General features: G+C 32.4%; 1 protein-coding gene across 2 annotated transcripts; it reads right to left on the bottom strand.

Annotated features, from left to right (window-relative positions):
* Positions 1–4042: 4042 nt before the first annotated feature.
* On the bottom strand, positions 4043–9766 carry LOC114320519 (uncharacterized). 2 transcript variants are annotated; one of them, XM_028267589.2, is made up of 2 exons: positions 8444–9766; positions 4043–4359 (listed from the first exon to the last, which is right to left on the bottom strand). In XM_028267589.2, the coding sequence occupies exon 1, from the start codon at positions 9662–9664 to the stop codon at positions 8450–8452; it is 1215 nt and encodes a 404-aa protein (XP_028123390.2). In that variant the 5' UTR covers positions 9665–9766; the 3' UTR covers positions 4043–4359; positions 8444–8449. The 2 variants fall into 2 exon arrangements, with proteins under 2 accessions (XP_028123390.2, XP_082750074.1); XM_082893948.1 differs by having other exon boundaries at positions 8533–9736.
* Positions 9767–15920: the final 6154 nt, after the last annotated feature.

Genomic DNA, 15920 nt, shown 5'->3' with positions numbered 1-15920 from the left:
AGCGGACTGCACAGTCTGCAAAAATACTGAATGGGTCAAAAGTTCGCTCAAGCCACCAATTGGTCGCTTAAGCGGTCTGTAAATTTTTGGATTTTGAAAATCAATAAAAATTGTTTCCAAACACAATTTCAAAACTTACACTCATGCATGACTCAATTTAAACATGTAATTTAGGGTAAATTACCAATAGTTTCTACTCTTGAGACTTATTACCCATTAAGTTCTATTGATAATTTATCAAGTGATAAATTTATCAGTCTCTTGTTTTTATGAATAAATTTATAATGATAAATTTATCAATCTCTTATTTATAGTGATAAATTTATTAGTTAGGACCTGTAGGTAAATAAGTGTAGTTAATAAGACTGATTGGTGAGTGCCCCATTTTATTAATAAAGATAAATCCATGAATGAATTCCAATTTCTAATACAAAAATCTCTTTCATTTGTCAAGATTAAAACCAAAATTTCATGAATATAATGATTTCAAAACTTTTCTTCCTTTGTTTTACAAAACATAAAATTAAAGTTATGAAGCTCTGAGAAAAATATTTGTATGTATGAAATTTAAATCAAAATCAAACCAATTCTTGATTCTCAAATTTAAATTATAATTTATTTCTTAATTGTCCAAATTTAGATTTAATTCATTTTCTTCATTTCAAACCCACAAATTTTAAAATATGAATTAAACTTCCAAAACTCTTGAAAATTCATGATACATGTGCAATTGAAACTCAATTTCATGCAAGACAAATAAATTCAAAACCAAAATGATTAATTTCCAAATTAACTTCCATAAATTTGAACTTTACTCCATTTCTTCATCCTCTTGCTAATTTTTTTTCTAATTATATGAAATTGAAGTGCCAAAATCCTTGAAAAACAATGATGCATGTAAAATTAGAACTCAAATTCATCAAAGGTAACTGAAATTATACTCAAAAGATGAATTTCTAAATCAATTCCTTAATTCTTAAACTTAACTTAATTCTCTTCACTCTTTTCTTTGATTCGTTCATATTATATGTAGGAAAATACTTGGGATCCCCATTTTGGGGGACTCCTATGACCCCCAAATGATTTTGATTGGTCATGTGTGTTTTTGTCTTATTTTGTTTCCCCCTCACCCCCCCCTACCCAACCCACCTATCTCTCAGACACGTGTGCATGGGGGTCATGGGTGTGAGGTGTTCGTGAGGATCTGTATCATTTCTGTTATATGTATTTAAACTCAATTATCTCATAAATTTAGGTGTTAAAAAGATTACCTATAAACATTGAGTTAGAATTTCTTACCTATTAGTCTTCAAGCTAAAATTTAGTTGAGTTCTCTATTTCCCCCTTTTTCTTTTTCTTCTTTTTCTTTAATTAGCTTTTCCTTGAGTTCTTCAGCAAAATGGAAATAAGCTTCCCCCCCCCCCCCTCCTTTTTTTCCCCCTTTCAATGAAGAAGGGACACCCACTTTTCTCAAACTTTCTAGAATATACTTAACCCCCCCCCCCCCCAGGGGTGTTTTGGAAAAATGATTAAAAGTTAGTTTTTAACTTCTAATTAAACTTTCTAACTTTTTTGAAAAGTGATTTAGAAAGTTGGTAAAAAATTATTTTTTTACTTTTTGAATTAATATTTATTTATGATATCACATCACCATGCCATAATTTAAAAAGACCAAAATACCCTTTCCCTATTTGGTAATTACAGAGTTTCATCCTTTCAATCTCCAGCACCTTAAAAAGTGAATGGAGGGTATATTCGTAAATTGACATCTTGCGTTTAAAAGGAAATTCTATTTACACACCACACATCATCTCTCCTCCATCCATCATTCCTCATGCCTCACCACCGCCAACCTCACTCCCAAACCCTTTTCCATCCCCTTTTCTCCCTCCATCACCGACTCAACCACCTCCCTACCTCATCATCTTCTCCACCTCCGTTACGCCTTTCCACCGAAGCCATCTCTACCACTTCATTGGCCCTCCTTCTGCCACCCTCTCATCTAGAACTCACAGGTGACCTCTGCTATCGCCTCACCCTTTGCTCTCATTTGTCAGATGAATTTGCAGATCTAAAAACCCTAGATCTAGGGTTTAGGGAGGCGGTGGAAGGAGGGCGGTTTAAGACGACGAGAAGGCTAGGTTAGAGTGTCATTTGCTAAGGAAAAGGGTTGGGCTAGAGATTCACGGCAAAGAAAAGGGTCGCGGTATCGAATCAGGTGGCGGTGGCGACAAAAGGAGAAAACGGAGAGGCTTTTCTGTCAGAGAGAGAGACGTAAAGAAGAATAAATGAGAGGGTTTCCGATCGATGCACAGAAGGCGAGTTACAGAGTGCGATGGGTGGGTAAAACTTCGCAAGGGGTCACCGGCGAGGTAAGGAGTCCGTGGGGATTGTGATGGTGGTTGGGTTTTGGTGACGGTGACCAAATATGGAAGCCAGCAGTGGAGGCTAGTAGTAGATGGTGGTGCCGAAAAGAGTCTAGGTATAGAATTGTGTCCAAAATGATAATTTGATAAAGGGTTTTAAGTGTAATAAAAAATTATGAAAATAATCTATACTGGGAGATTTTGTGGCGTGTAAATAGAATTACCCGCGTTTAACCAACCTCCCAAATGGGTTTGTGCACAAAAAAGCCGATGTTTGGCTTTTTGAACAAATGCACAAACGCAGCTTGTAACCACATACCCAAAGCATGCCTTAATATACATACATATTCTGATTAGTTTGAGTAGAATTAAGTTAGTTGTTAATTATATATTAATTTAATTAAACACTACTCAATCTTAAGTAATTATAATTTACACTTAATTTAATTAATTCAATTAAAACCTAATTAAGTCTTGATTTAATCATTTCAAATTATACAAATCTCACTTTAGTCTTGATTAATTATAATTACCACACAACTTAATTAATCCCAATTAAGACTTAATTTAATCATTCTAAATTTTTTTAATCTGAAGTAGATTTTTAATTAAACTCTTATAAGGCTCTACATATTAAACTCATTTAAAATAAAATTTTCCTATTAAACGAATCACCACGTAAATTCTAATTAATTAATAATGTCTAACTCTATCCATTTAGAATTAATCCTAACTAATCACAAATTCCTTTTGACTTAAATAATTAATTTCAATTAAGGCCCAATCAATTGTAATTAAATTTATCAATCTGAATCAGATTTTTAATCAAATTCTCAAATGGCTGCCAATATCAAATTAAACTTATTATCATCATTAATTTTGATTTTCCAAATCACTATAGCCTTCAATTTCAAATCAAACTCAAGATTTCTCTCACTAACTTACATACTTAAATTAGACACCTCATAAGTAAATTTAATTCAGAATAATCATAATTACTAATTGTTATAACCATATTAGCTTAATTAATTCTAATTCGAACCCAATTAATTAAATCTTAATTTTACTAAGCAGAATTAAAACCGAATCAAATTTAATTAAACGCCCATTTGATTCCATACTTGAAATTAAATTAATTCAACTCATCAATTACACTTCTTAAGCCATTTAAGCCTTCAATTTCTAATTCTAAAGTAAATCTTTTATAAAATCATATACAAATCAGACTCTATAATTATCATAAATTCCAAACTAAATCAGAATAATAACTAAATAAAATATAAATCTTCTTAATTAATTAGATGCAAGATATCATACGTGACAAGATCGTCACACTAGGATTCTCAAAGTTTTGCCCTCCTACAATATCACCTCCAAGTGAACGTTCAAAGACGCATAAACCAAATTTTCTTGGCCCCATTCATGTAAACACCCACCTGGAAAAAATACAATTGATGACAGACAGCTAAGTATTATTTATCATGTACTCCCACCAAAAGACGCATTCATGAGCACCCCCAACAGTATAAACCAAAGTAAAACCATTAAACCTGCCTCAAACTTCAATCATTACACGATTCCCATGATATATAAAACTTGGAAAACTGTATAATCCTGCTGCCGCTATTTCAGTATAGACTATAGTAACAACACAAGAAATACACATGAGATTATGATTACGACAACTTCCATCTCTTTAATTAAAGATAATATTATATGCAATGCAAAGTGCTGCGCCATAGAAAACATAGATCAACTTTAACAAAGGCAGCATTTGGTACCTAGCATGGCTCCATAAGGCCAGAATACTAATGTTAATTTCACACTCGCCAGAATACTAATATTGGTTTAACACAGATTCCCAGAATAAGTGAGCGACACCCAGTAAGAGTTAGCCTTAAAAAAGATATGTGAAAGACAATTAAGGAAGCAAGATTAAAATTCTGGATGCACTTCAAAATCCACCACCCCTTCTGCCAGCAACAATCCATTCCTGCAACATGAACATCCATTAGCATCAAGATATGAATGCACAAACATCTTTAAAAGTATGCTCAAGTAAAGAGAAAAGGATTAGAACATCAAGACATGTATGTAATCACGTATGAAGAAATACTTCGAATCGGATGTGAACATGGGGTCTTACAAAGATGGCATCTGGTAATAGTTTTGTTCTCTTTTTCAACAATTATTACATTATATTCAGAATGTCCTTTCTCAGCTTAATCAACAGATTATCATAAAAATTGTAGGGGTGGGGCAAATTTCAGACACAGGCATATAAGCAAGGAAACAACAAAATAAAATAAAAAAATAAAAAAGAGAAAAAATAATCTCGTGCTGAAGTGGTTATCTTTTTTGAGCAGCTACGATTTGAAAAAATCAAACTATTCACCGTGATAATAATATATGACCAAGGAATTAAATATTTGTTTTGTCAATCCAAACCTGTGGTAACATGATGCTACTTGGCCCACTAGAGACCACATAAGACCCAACTCAAATATGAAATTACAATTATTAAAGACATGCAATCCGGCTCTGATAACTATTGCAGTTTAAGGTGTCTTAGGACTGCATGTTTACTTTAACCCCAAGGTTATCCACTCCCCTTTACACAACCGACAGAATATGGAAAAGAAAAACTGTCCAACAAAATATGCAAAAGCAACACTTCTATGTTCTTTAGGCTGTGATGAACTCAACCATCCCCACTTTGTCTTTGTAAACTCCTTTCTCAACAAAAATGGAAATCACCTTGCAGATACATCAATGGAAGTCCCCATAGCCTGAAACTGTGAGCTCAGTGCTTCAATTTCGTTATACTAATTTTCACTCATTCTCACCTAATACCACAATTAATTGTGGATTATTGGTGAAAACATGTCTGAGTTTCTTTCTCTTCTATTTCTCCCCCTTTTTTTTTTTTTTTCCCCCCGACAAAACAAAACTGAATATGAGGCAAGTTCAATTTCAGTTCTTAATTATTTTCATGGTATAAAAATGCATACTATTCCAAAGATTTTTCCATGCAAGATACCGTTGTGTAACCCAGTCCACTAAGAAGTTGAATTCAGCAACAGACCCATAGAATAGCAAAGAACCAACGAGACTGACTGAATTCATCAAGATATATACATCAAACATAAAATGACTTTTTGAATCACTTTCTGGTAAGTGAACCACAACTCTTCTTGGTCTAGTGCGTGTGACACCACAACCTTGTCCCAGTTTTAAGTTCCTTCTCTCTATGATTCTCTTTTAGGCCCACACCTTTCTCCTTTCTATAAACTTCCAATCCATCTCCAATAATATGGATGTTAAGGTACTACACATTCTCAAAGCTTCTATAATAAACCATGACCATCCCAATCCTTTGATCTTCTACTGTGTTACATGGACTCAGATACATATGCCGGGTTCGGATGTGTATCTAAAGGTTGGACTCATCAAACCTCAAATTTTAGAATACCTAGACTAAGCAAAAAATGGTGTTACAAGTGTCAAAAAGGCATTTTACTTATTATATAGCAATTATAAAACAATATACATATACCGATAGTGTTAAATAGAAATATATGAGAACTGTCCAATAAAAAGTGTCGGACACATATCCCAAACCATGATTCGATAGGGTATTTGATTTATTTTAAAGAGTCCATTAACATATTTGTTCTTTCATATTAGTAAGTGTTAAAGTGTAGCAACATAAAAACAAAAATTTCATCAACTATGAAGCAACGACATCACATTATATTAACCCAAAAAAGACATCAAGCTATAGTTTCAGAAGGCATAAAAACAGAAGCAATATATTTCTAATTTGGATGCAAGAAATGTCAACACAATAAAACGAGGGAAGTTACAAACAAAGACCCATGTGTGACTCAAGTTTTCAAGACTATTTACCCTTCCTTTAACTAGTTTGACTTCAGAAGTAAAGTAAATCTTAGTTTGACTAGTTTGCCTCCCCCTTTAACTAGTTTGACTTCAGAAGTAAAGCAAATCTTAATTTGACTAGTTCCTCTCCCCCCCCCCCCCTTCTCTCTCTCTCTCTCTCTCTCTCTCCTCTTCATCTTATAATCAATCCAAACCTGGGATAGGTTACACATTCCAAAGGAATTGATAATCGTAGAAATAAATAACAATCTTACGAATGATAATCCCATCATAAGGTTTTAGGTCATATTTCTATGAGTTTTAACTTCGTGATGATTATTATATCTTACCACTAGTCATTTAATAATATTTTTCATTGACTATTCTGATTAATTAAATATTTACCAGCATTTTTTCTTGAATACACATGACTTTTTTGTTGCAAATATTCTTTCTGAGATATAACTTTTAAGTTGATAAAATTAAAAAATTAAAATTTTTCTTAAGATACACTATTCATGATTATTTTTGATATTATTAACGTTCATGCTATAGAGACCTCAGCCAGAACCGACTCTGTGGAAGTATACCATCAAGTAAACTTAATATCACAACTATGTATGTGGCTGGTGAAATCTGGTGTAGAAGTTAGGAACAAAAAAAATAATTCTAGTATGAGATAACATAAATATTGCAACATGACAAACATATATAATAATAGTAACAAATTAAATATGAGATCTGTGTTTATACGAGATTTAAAAACTGCGAGTTGCCCATACTGGCCATATCATTTTTATGGTTTTCACAAGGCGAAAGTAAGATCGTGTTAACACTACAAAGATTTTATTATGAATCTGTACAATACAGCTAATCACTCTTGATTTGCACATCTTATTTTGGTTCCCCTCACCACACTAAGAAAAAGGGTCTGGTTCTGCAATTATCCCTCACAATTTCCTAAAAAACACGGCAGGATTGATTTGACATAGAGTCGTGATCTATCAGATAGCCTCTTTATTTCCATAAAAAGTCCCTCGCCAGTCTCCAAAAAATGTGTTGTCAATTGGATCTCCAAGTGGCATGCAAGAATGGTGCCACATTATCTCTCCATACTCAATATCAATCATTCAAAGTTATCTAAAACTATTACATAAAAGCCATATATAGGCAAATAGAAACCTGTAGAGGCGCAGAAATTAAGTGTTAACCTAATCATTGAGGTCGCCTCGATTAGATGAACAATAATGATTAAATGAGCATGGGTCAAAGCCCGAAGAAAGTGGGGCAACTAGAAGGCCGAATCAGGTCAAACCCACTAAACCTGAATTGACCTTTGCAGCAAACTATCTGAGGGAACCTGCGAGGTAGTACTTCTTAGGATTGGTCCACTCGTGATAAAAGTGGGTCCCGTACAATTTATTAAGTTGGTTTAAACATGTATTTGGGTTAGGATAGTAGAGTTTGGAATCAACTACGAAACTTAATATGTGTAGGATTTAACTACCTAATTGTATAGAACTAGCATTCTCATAGATAGACTAAAAAGAAGTAAAAAGAATGTTTTGGCTTACCTTTGATTGAGGTAGAGGCACGTCTATATAATGGATTCATGATACATTTAAGAAACAAAACAAACAAGGAACTGAGTCCATAATTCATACAATCATGGATTTTATACAATCTACTATAAATAAAATATTTTAATTTCCTATATTCAACAGACTGCTTTAAATAGTCATGTGAATTATAAGGTTTCTCAGAGAGATATTGAGGTGAGGGAAAACATACAGAGGTAAGGGGTGAGAGAAAAATATTGTGAGGGCACTCAGTGAGCAAGGCCTCAACTACTCTTGCACATGGGGTTCGAGTAGTGGTGTACCTTGAGTGTTTTGGTAATCTCACATATTCTCTATTTTGTTCCCAACCCTCTTTCCATTATCGAAAATTCCAGCAGTTAATGTCTAATGTACAAGTAATTATGGCACAACTTTCTCATTGACAATGGGACTGTTAAAAAAATTTAAAAAATGTTAAATCGAAACCATTAGATTTTCTTTGGGTATTATAGGGAAACATAGAAGAGCAAATGATTCATCGGTCCAAAATGGGTTCATGGTATTGAAGTTCCAAGTAGCGACTTATAAGATAGAAACCAAGGAAGTAGAAGAAAGTAGAACATGAGGAAAAGAAGTTACGCAGGATTAGAGCAGCAGGCCACCAACAAAATTCAAATGACGATCGAGAAGATAAGAGCGGCAAGACAAAACAGAAGCACTCAGGGTACCTCTGCGACAATCGAGGTCTGTGGTTTTAGAAACCCTGAATATCGTGCAGTGAAGGCAGGAGTTGGACGAGCTTTCATCAGGAACAACCCAAAGCAAACAGAAATACTGACCAGCCAAATGAAGAAAGGCTGGCCTAAAATCATAACCATCACACTGTAGTCGCACATGAATCAACAAATCTTCTATGGGCCCTGAAAACAATATCTTCTCAGTGAGATCGTAAGCATTTAGCTCGCGATCAACCCAATACAATGTATTGTCAACTAGCACAGGTTGGCAGAAACTGCACCGAAGGCGAAGGTAACAACCCATATCAGACTTGAGACGAACCCAACATTGCGTAGTAACATCAAACTCATAGACAAGACTAGGGTGTTGTGAACCCACCAAAATCTTCTGATTCTGATTCTTTGGGGAACCAGCAGCAGCAAACAAACAATCAGACAAAGGAAGACGACGAGATGGGGGTGAAGGTAGAGCTGTCCATTGACCCTGAACCCCCCCATCAGGCCCACATGGCTCAAAAACCTCAGCCCAATCACCACCACAATCCGAGCCGCCAAAGACGTATAACTTGCCATCGAGAGCCACAACTTTAGCTTCTGATCTGGGATTAATCATGGGAGGAGCTTCCTTCCAGCCCTCCGTGGGACGATTAATATCAAAATAGCGGACTTCCCGAGACTGACACAAAGAAATATCACCACCACCGGCGCCACCACCACCGCCACCAAGACAATAGACAGTGGAGCCCAGGGTAGTCCAGCAGGTGCCCGAAATTGAGAAGGGGAGTAAGTCATCATGGATCTGGATTGGAGACAGCATCGGTCGACGCTCTCCATCGTGCCGACGATCATGTTGAAAGGCAATGTCTCCTACAACACTTTGAAATCGTCTTCTCCTCCTATGCAACTCTTCCTTCAAATCGTCCCATGAAATACTGAAGACGAACCATTTAGATATAAAAAAATTTCTAGCTCCAGTTTGTCCGTTAAAACAAAACGACCATTGAAGAAGAGGACGAGGACCAGATGATTCTGAAATTTCTTTGGGCCCTCGGGATCTTGCATTTTCACTCCCATCTCTTCTCCTTCTATCCTTCCGTTTTCGTTGCTTCAACAACGCGGACATCGCCCCTCTCTCTCTCTCTCGCCGCAAGCCGATGTTACTTTCTAGGGTTTTTATAGAAAAACCATATCCCTAAACCCTCTTCTTAAATAGTACAACCAGGGTTGATCAATGGGACGGGCCGGGTTTTCGGCCCATAAATATTGTGTCCACATTCATGATATTTGGCCCGTTTGGTAAAATTATTGAAAAGTTAATAAATTATATCTTACAAATGTAAATATAAGTTGGCTCGTTTGGTGCAGGTATAGGAATATGAATTTAAAAAATAAAGTAGTGTTTGATTGATAAGTTGTAAAATAATTTTTTATTATATAATTATCATTTTTGTCTTTATATGATATAAAAATGATTATTTTATAATTTTTTTAGTTTTGATTTTAAAAAAATTATTTCATTAATAAAAATTAATATAATTAGTATTACAAAAATTATTATTTTCATTTTTTCATTATAAATTATTATTTTCACTTTTTCATTATAAATCAATTAAAATAAAATTTCATTATAAATTAATTAGTGTCAATTAATGGCTTATTTTCATTTTTTTCATTATAAATCAATTAGTATAAAATTATTTCATTATAAATTAATTAGTGTCAATGAATGACTTATTTTCATTTTTTCATTATTATTATCAATTAATTAGTATCAATTAATGACTTATTTTCATTTTTTCATTATAAATTATTATTTTCACCTTTTCATTATAAATCAATGTGTAACAATTCGAAAATTTAAGTTGTTCCTTAAATTTTATACTAGTATTATAGTTGTATGTGATAATATATTATTAAATAAATAATAATAATAAATACAGAATCTAATTTGGCATTGGATTATCAAATATGAGATTAATTAGGAATTATTATTTGGGATCAAATTAACAGAAATATGGAATTATAATACTAATTTGGCCAAATTAAAATTAAAGATAGTAAATAAATGATATAAAAGTAAGAGTAAATAAATAAATAAATAATAATAATAATAATAATAATAATAATAATAATAAGGGTGTGGTAGTAAAATAAATAATTAATTTTCTGTTGGTATACGATAGAGTGTAATTTAATTAGGATTAATTTATTTATATAGTTATATTAGAAAACTGGGCCAGAGTGTAATTATCTTAAATATTTATTAAAGATAAGTATAAATCCATATAATTTATGATCAAATCTGAGAAGGGATTTGAGCTGCCACGTGTTGGACTCAGGAAGCTTTTACCTCTCTATAAATAGGGAGGAGGTGATCAACTATGTGGAAAGAAAAAGGAAAAAAAGGAAGGGAGAAAGGCACGTAAGTTGTTGGTAGTAGGAATTTATAGTAGGAAGGTTGTGATAGTGGAGTAAGGCTAAGGGTCAATATTAAAGTGAGTTATATTATACCTTGTGTCACCATAATATATTTTACAAATGTTTTGACTTACCATAATTTATTTTATACAAGTTATGTTTTATAAATTATATTAATATTTTAATTACGTAAGTTATTTTCTGAACTCTATTTGTTTAAAATGAAACCCATAGATATGTTTGTGTAAATTTTAGTATATATTTGACTATGACCTTATAAATAATTATGTTTTGAAAGTACCACCACGGGAGTCTCACGTCCCGGGAGACTTAAATAACCATTGGTCTCTGTTTGGTCACTTTGTGGCCCTTTATTGTCATGGATCTATTGACCTCTGTTCTGTGCGAAGCAAAGTGTTATGCGGAGATAAGTGTTATACTATTGTGGAAGCCACCTCTATAATCCGTACGAACCACCTATTGAATCCGTACCTCTGTTCTGACTATCACTTCTATGACCTCTGTTCTGTTTTATTCAGTACCGTGATTATGGTTATTTATTTACATAATCTCAGTTTTGCTACTTAAATGATTATTTGTTCAGACTAAATTATTTTAAATATTTTAGTTACATAACTATCCATGGTTATTTTGTGTCTCTTATACTCCTGACATAATATTTCTCACTCTGTCATGTGCTTATAGTTGTTTACCAATTTTCAAGAAACAGTGCAATTCAAAAATAGCTTTTGGAAAATCATAGACGCGAGACTGTGAAATAGACACACATAACACTTTTATGATATTTTTATATGTAAATATCGGCCTTTTTGGTCAATAAATTTTGTAATAAAAATAGAAACTCCGATGATTATTTTGGTACCCTCAGTTAAATATTATTTCCGCTCGAGTTTATTTATTTGTTCAAGAATTGGCCGGAGGTAATTTCAGTTACTAGCGATCACGATTCTTATCCATTGGGTACAAGGAGAGGGCCGTGACACAATTAGTATAAAATTATTTCATTATAAATTAATTAGTGTCAATTAATGGCTTATTTTCATTTTTTCATTATAAATTATTATTTTCCTTTTCCATTATAAATCAATTAGTATAAAATTATTTCATTATAAATTAATTAGTGTCAATTAATGGTTTATTTTCATTTTTTCATTGTAAATTACTATTTTTATTTTTTCATTATAAATCAATTAGTATAAAATTATTTTATTATAAATTAATTAGTGTCAATTAATGGCTTATTTTCATTTTTTCATTGTAAATTACTATTTTCATTTTTTATAAATCAATTAGTATAAAATTATTTCGTTATAAATTAATTAGTGTCAATTAATGGCTTATTTTCATTTGTTCATTATAAATTATTATTTTCATTTTTTCATTATAAATCAATTAGTATAAATTATTTCATTATAAATTAATTAGTGGCAATTAATGGCTTTTTGTAATCAATTAATACTAAAATTATTAATTAGTATTAATTAATATAAAATTTATTTTAGTAATCGCTAAAATGCATAATTATTAATATTTTTTTATTAAAAAAAAAAGATGAAAACCTCTAGGAAAAAAAAAAGTGAAAACCCTAGCTTCGACAGTCACAGCGTCGACATGGCAGAGCTAGGGTTTTGTCACGCCGACACCCCCTTCTTCTTCTTCTCCTCCTCCTCCTCATTCTCATCTCACCACCGACAGCCCCTTGCAAAACCCTAGCCACAATCACGAAAAGAGAGAGTTGGGGTTTTGTCACACCATCGATCGCGAAGAGGGAGAGAGAGCTAGGGTTTGTCATGCTGTTGATCGCGAAAAGAGAAAGAAAGAGAGAGAGCTAGGGTTTTGTCACGCGATCGTCACTGTCAAGCTATCTCGCGATGCCGAAGATCGTGAAGAGAGAGACAGAAAGAGAGCTAGGGCTTCACTGCCTCTGGTTCGTACGAGAGAGAGAAAGAGAGAAAAGAGAGAGCGCTGGTTCACTAGTTCGTACGAGAGAGAGAGAATAAGAGAAAGAGCTCTAGTTCGCAAGAAATCACCTCCCTTTCGCCAGAAATCGTCTCTCAAAGACGTGCGAGAGACAGAAATGAGTTGTGTTTGGTTTATCTACATGGCACACTTGTAATAACTTGAAATTGTGAGGGGCATTTAAGTCATTTTGCCCCTCAAATAGCAGCTACGCAGTTAAGCTGTTTGGAAAAGCTTCTCCTCTCCCACTCAAAGAAAAAGTCAATTTTTGACTTAGAAAAAGCTATAATCTGTATTATTAAGCTAAACCAAATACACCAAAATAACTTAAATTAAACTAAAAACTAAAATAAGCTGAAAATAAGCACAACTAAACAGGGCCATTAATGGATTTTTTTATTTTTTATTTTTTTGCGTTTTGATCAATCAACAAATTGATATGAGTTACTTATTTAAAAAAATTAAATTAAATTAAAATTACGTCTCACAAAAAAGTTAAAATTTGATAGTTATACACATTTACTTTTTCTTTTTAATAAAGGGATTTGGTGATACACTCCTCACTGTCTAATTTGTATTTCAAAAGGACAAGAATTATATAGGTACTTTCAAAATCTCCTAATATTTTAAAACTTGTTTCTTTTACTATATTATCCTCATATCTATTAGCTTTCTTATTAAGCCATTCTCACAGTGTATTTCAGAGTAAAGTTTACTATGATTCAAAATAAAATTTTATATTGTTGAGCAAATCAACATGTTTTTAATCAGAATAAAATTTTACTGTTACAAAAAATAAAATACATACTAAATGAATAAACCAGAGTCAAATTTTACTTTAAGATCTATTAACAAATAAAAAAAAAGAAAAAAAAAATCAAATTGGAAACAACAAGGCAACATCCACAGCTCAGATTCATGTTCTCCATATCTATTACAATCTGTCTCATTTTCATCAACATCAACACAAGAAAAAAAAAAAAAAAAGAAGTATCTGTTGTTATATGTTTCTTCATCTACATCATCATCATCATCAACAACACAACAGCAACAAATGAAATGAAAAAAAGAAAAAAAAAATCATATTATCATCCACATCCAGTGAAGGCTAACAACAACTTAGATATATGTTATTGATCTAAGAGATTATTTATTTATATAATCTCAGTTTTGCTACTTAAATGATTATTTGTTCAGACTAAGTTATTTTAAATATTTTAGTTACATAACTATCCATGGTTATTTTATGTCCCTTATACTCTTGACATAACATTTCTCACTCTGCCATGTCCTTATAGCTGTTACCAATTTTCAGGAAACAGTGCAATTCAGAAATAGCTTTTGGAAAGTCTTAGACGTGGGGTTGCGGAATAGACACACACAACACTTTTATGATATTTTTATATGTAATTATCAGCCTTTTTGGTCAATAAATTTTGTAATAAAAATAGAAGCTCTGATGATTATGTTGGTACCCTCATTTAAATATTATTTCCGCTCGTGTTTATTTATTTGTTCAAGAATTGGCCGAAGGTAACTTCAGTTACTAGCGATCACGATACTTAACCCTTAGGTACAGGTAGTGGGTCATGACACAATTAGTATAAAATTATTTCATTATAAATTATTTAGTGTCAATTAATGGCTTATTTTCATTTTTCATTATAAATTATTATTTTCCTTTTTCATTATAAATCAATTAGTATAAAATTATTTCATTATAAATTAATTAGTGTCAATTAATGGTTTATTTTCATTTTTTCATTGTAAATTGTTATTTTCATTTTTTCATTATAAATCAATTAGTATAAAATTATTTCATTATAAATTAATTAGTGTCAATTAATGGCTTATTTTCATTTGTTCATTATAAATTATTATTTTCATTTTTTCATTATAAATCAATTAGTATAAATTATTTCATTATAAATTAATTAGTGACAATTAATGGCTTTTTGTAATCAATTAATACTAAAATTATTAATTAGTATTAATTAATATAAAATTTATTTTGGTAATGGCTAAAATGCATAATTATTAATATTTTTTTTATTAAAAAAATACTGAAAACCTCTAGGGGAAAAAAAAAAAGTGAGGGTACCAAAATAATGCATAATCTGTTGATGATTTCCATGATCTATCTATGATGAAATTCCAAGAATCTATTGCACAGCTACTGTCCAAAGCATTCTGCACAATGCATAGGTTAGATGTGTTATTGTCTATATTAATTGCATAAGTAGAGCATTTTCCATTTTCATTTTTATTAAGACTTGAAGTCATAGCAAAAAGTTTCCTGGCTTCCTCTAATGTACTCTCAATATTTGGGAAATTTTAATGGAAGACCAATTGATTCCTTTGTAACCATATTGTCACGACCCAAACCCGCCCCTAAAAGTTTGGATCATGACCGGCTAGTACTTAGGCCTCAAAACAAAATTCCATCAAGTTTTATTCAATAACGGGGCCTAAAGTGGAAGCAAATAAATAACAGATCGTCCATTAAGCAGTGTTTAAATGCCAGGATTCAAAACAAATTGCATCACATATGTAAATATCACATGCACAATTCACATACATACAAGGCCAAGTCCAATTTATGTAAATATATACCAAGAGTTGAAAAGCCAAAAGTTGTACATATTAACAGACTATCCAAACAAAGTCACCAATGACTTAATAACATGTGACATAAGAAGGAACCCCACCAAAAGGCAAAGGCTCCACTTCGGGAGGCTCGACAAAATAGGTCTGACAAAAGGCTCCTGGAGCTGACCTAGGGCTGGCCTCCGAGCTGGTCACCTACATAAATATACATAAATACGGAGTAATCAAGGTTCAATGAATAATAATAATGTAAAGAGGTTCATGTGAATAAGAACAGGTCCTGGAGAACATATACTCATAAGCTATAGGCTTGTCTTATTCTTAAGCACATTCTAGAACGGCCTTGGGCCCACATAAGACGGAACGGCCTTCGG

Source organism: Camellia sinensis, chromosome 11 (genome assembly GCF_055761805.1).
Source record: "Camellia sinensis isolate YWXY chromosome 11, ASM5576180v1, whole genome shotgun sequence".
Taxonomy (NCBI): domain Eukaryota; kingdom Viridiplantae; phylum Streptophyta; class Magnoliopsida; order Ericales; family Theaceae; genus Camellia; species Camellia sinensis.
Note: the sequence above shows the minus strand (reverse complement) of the source record. Positions and strands in the feature narration are given on the sequence as shown.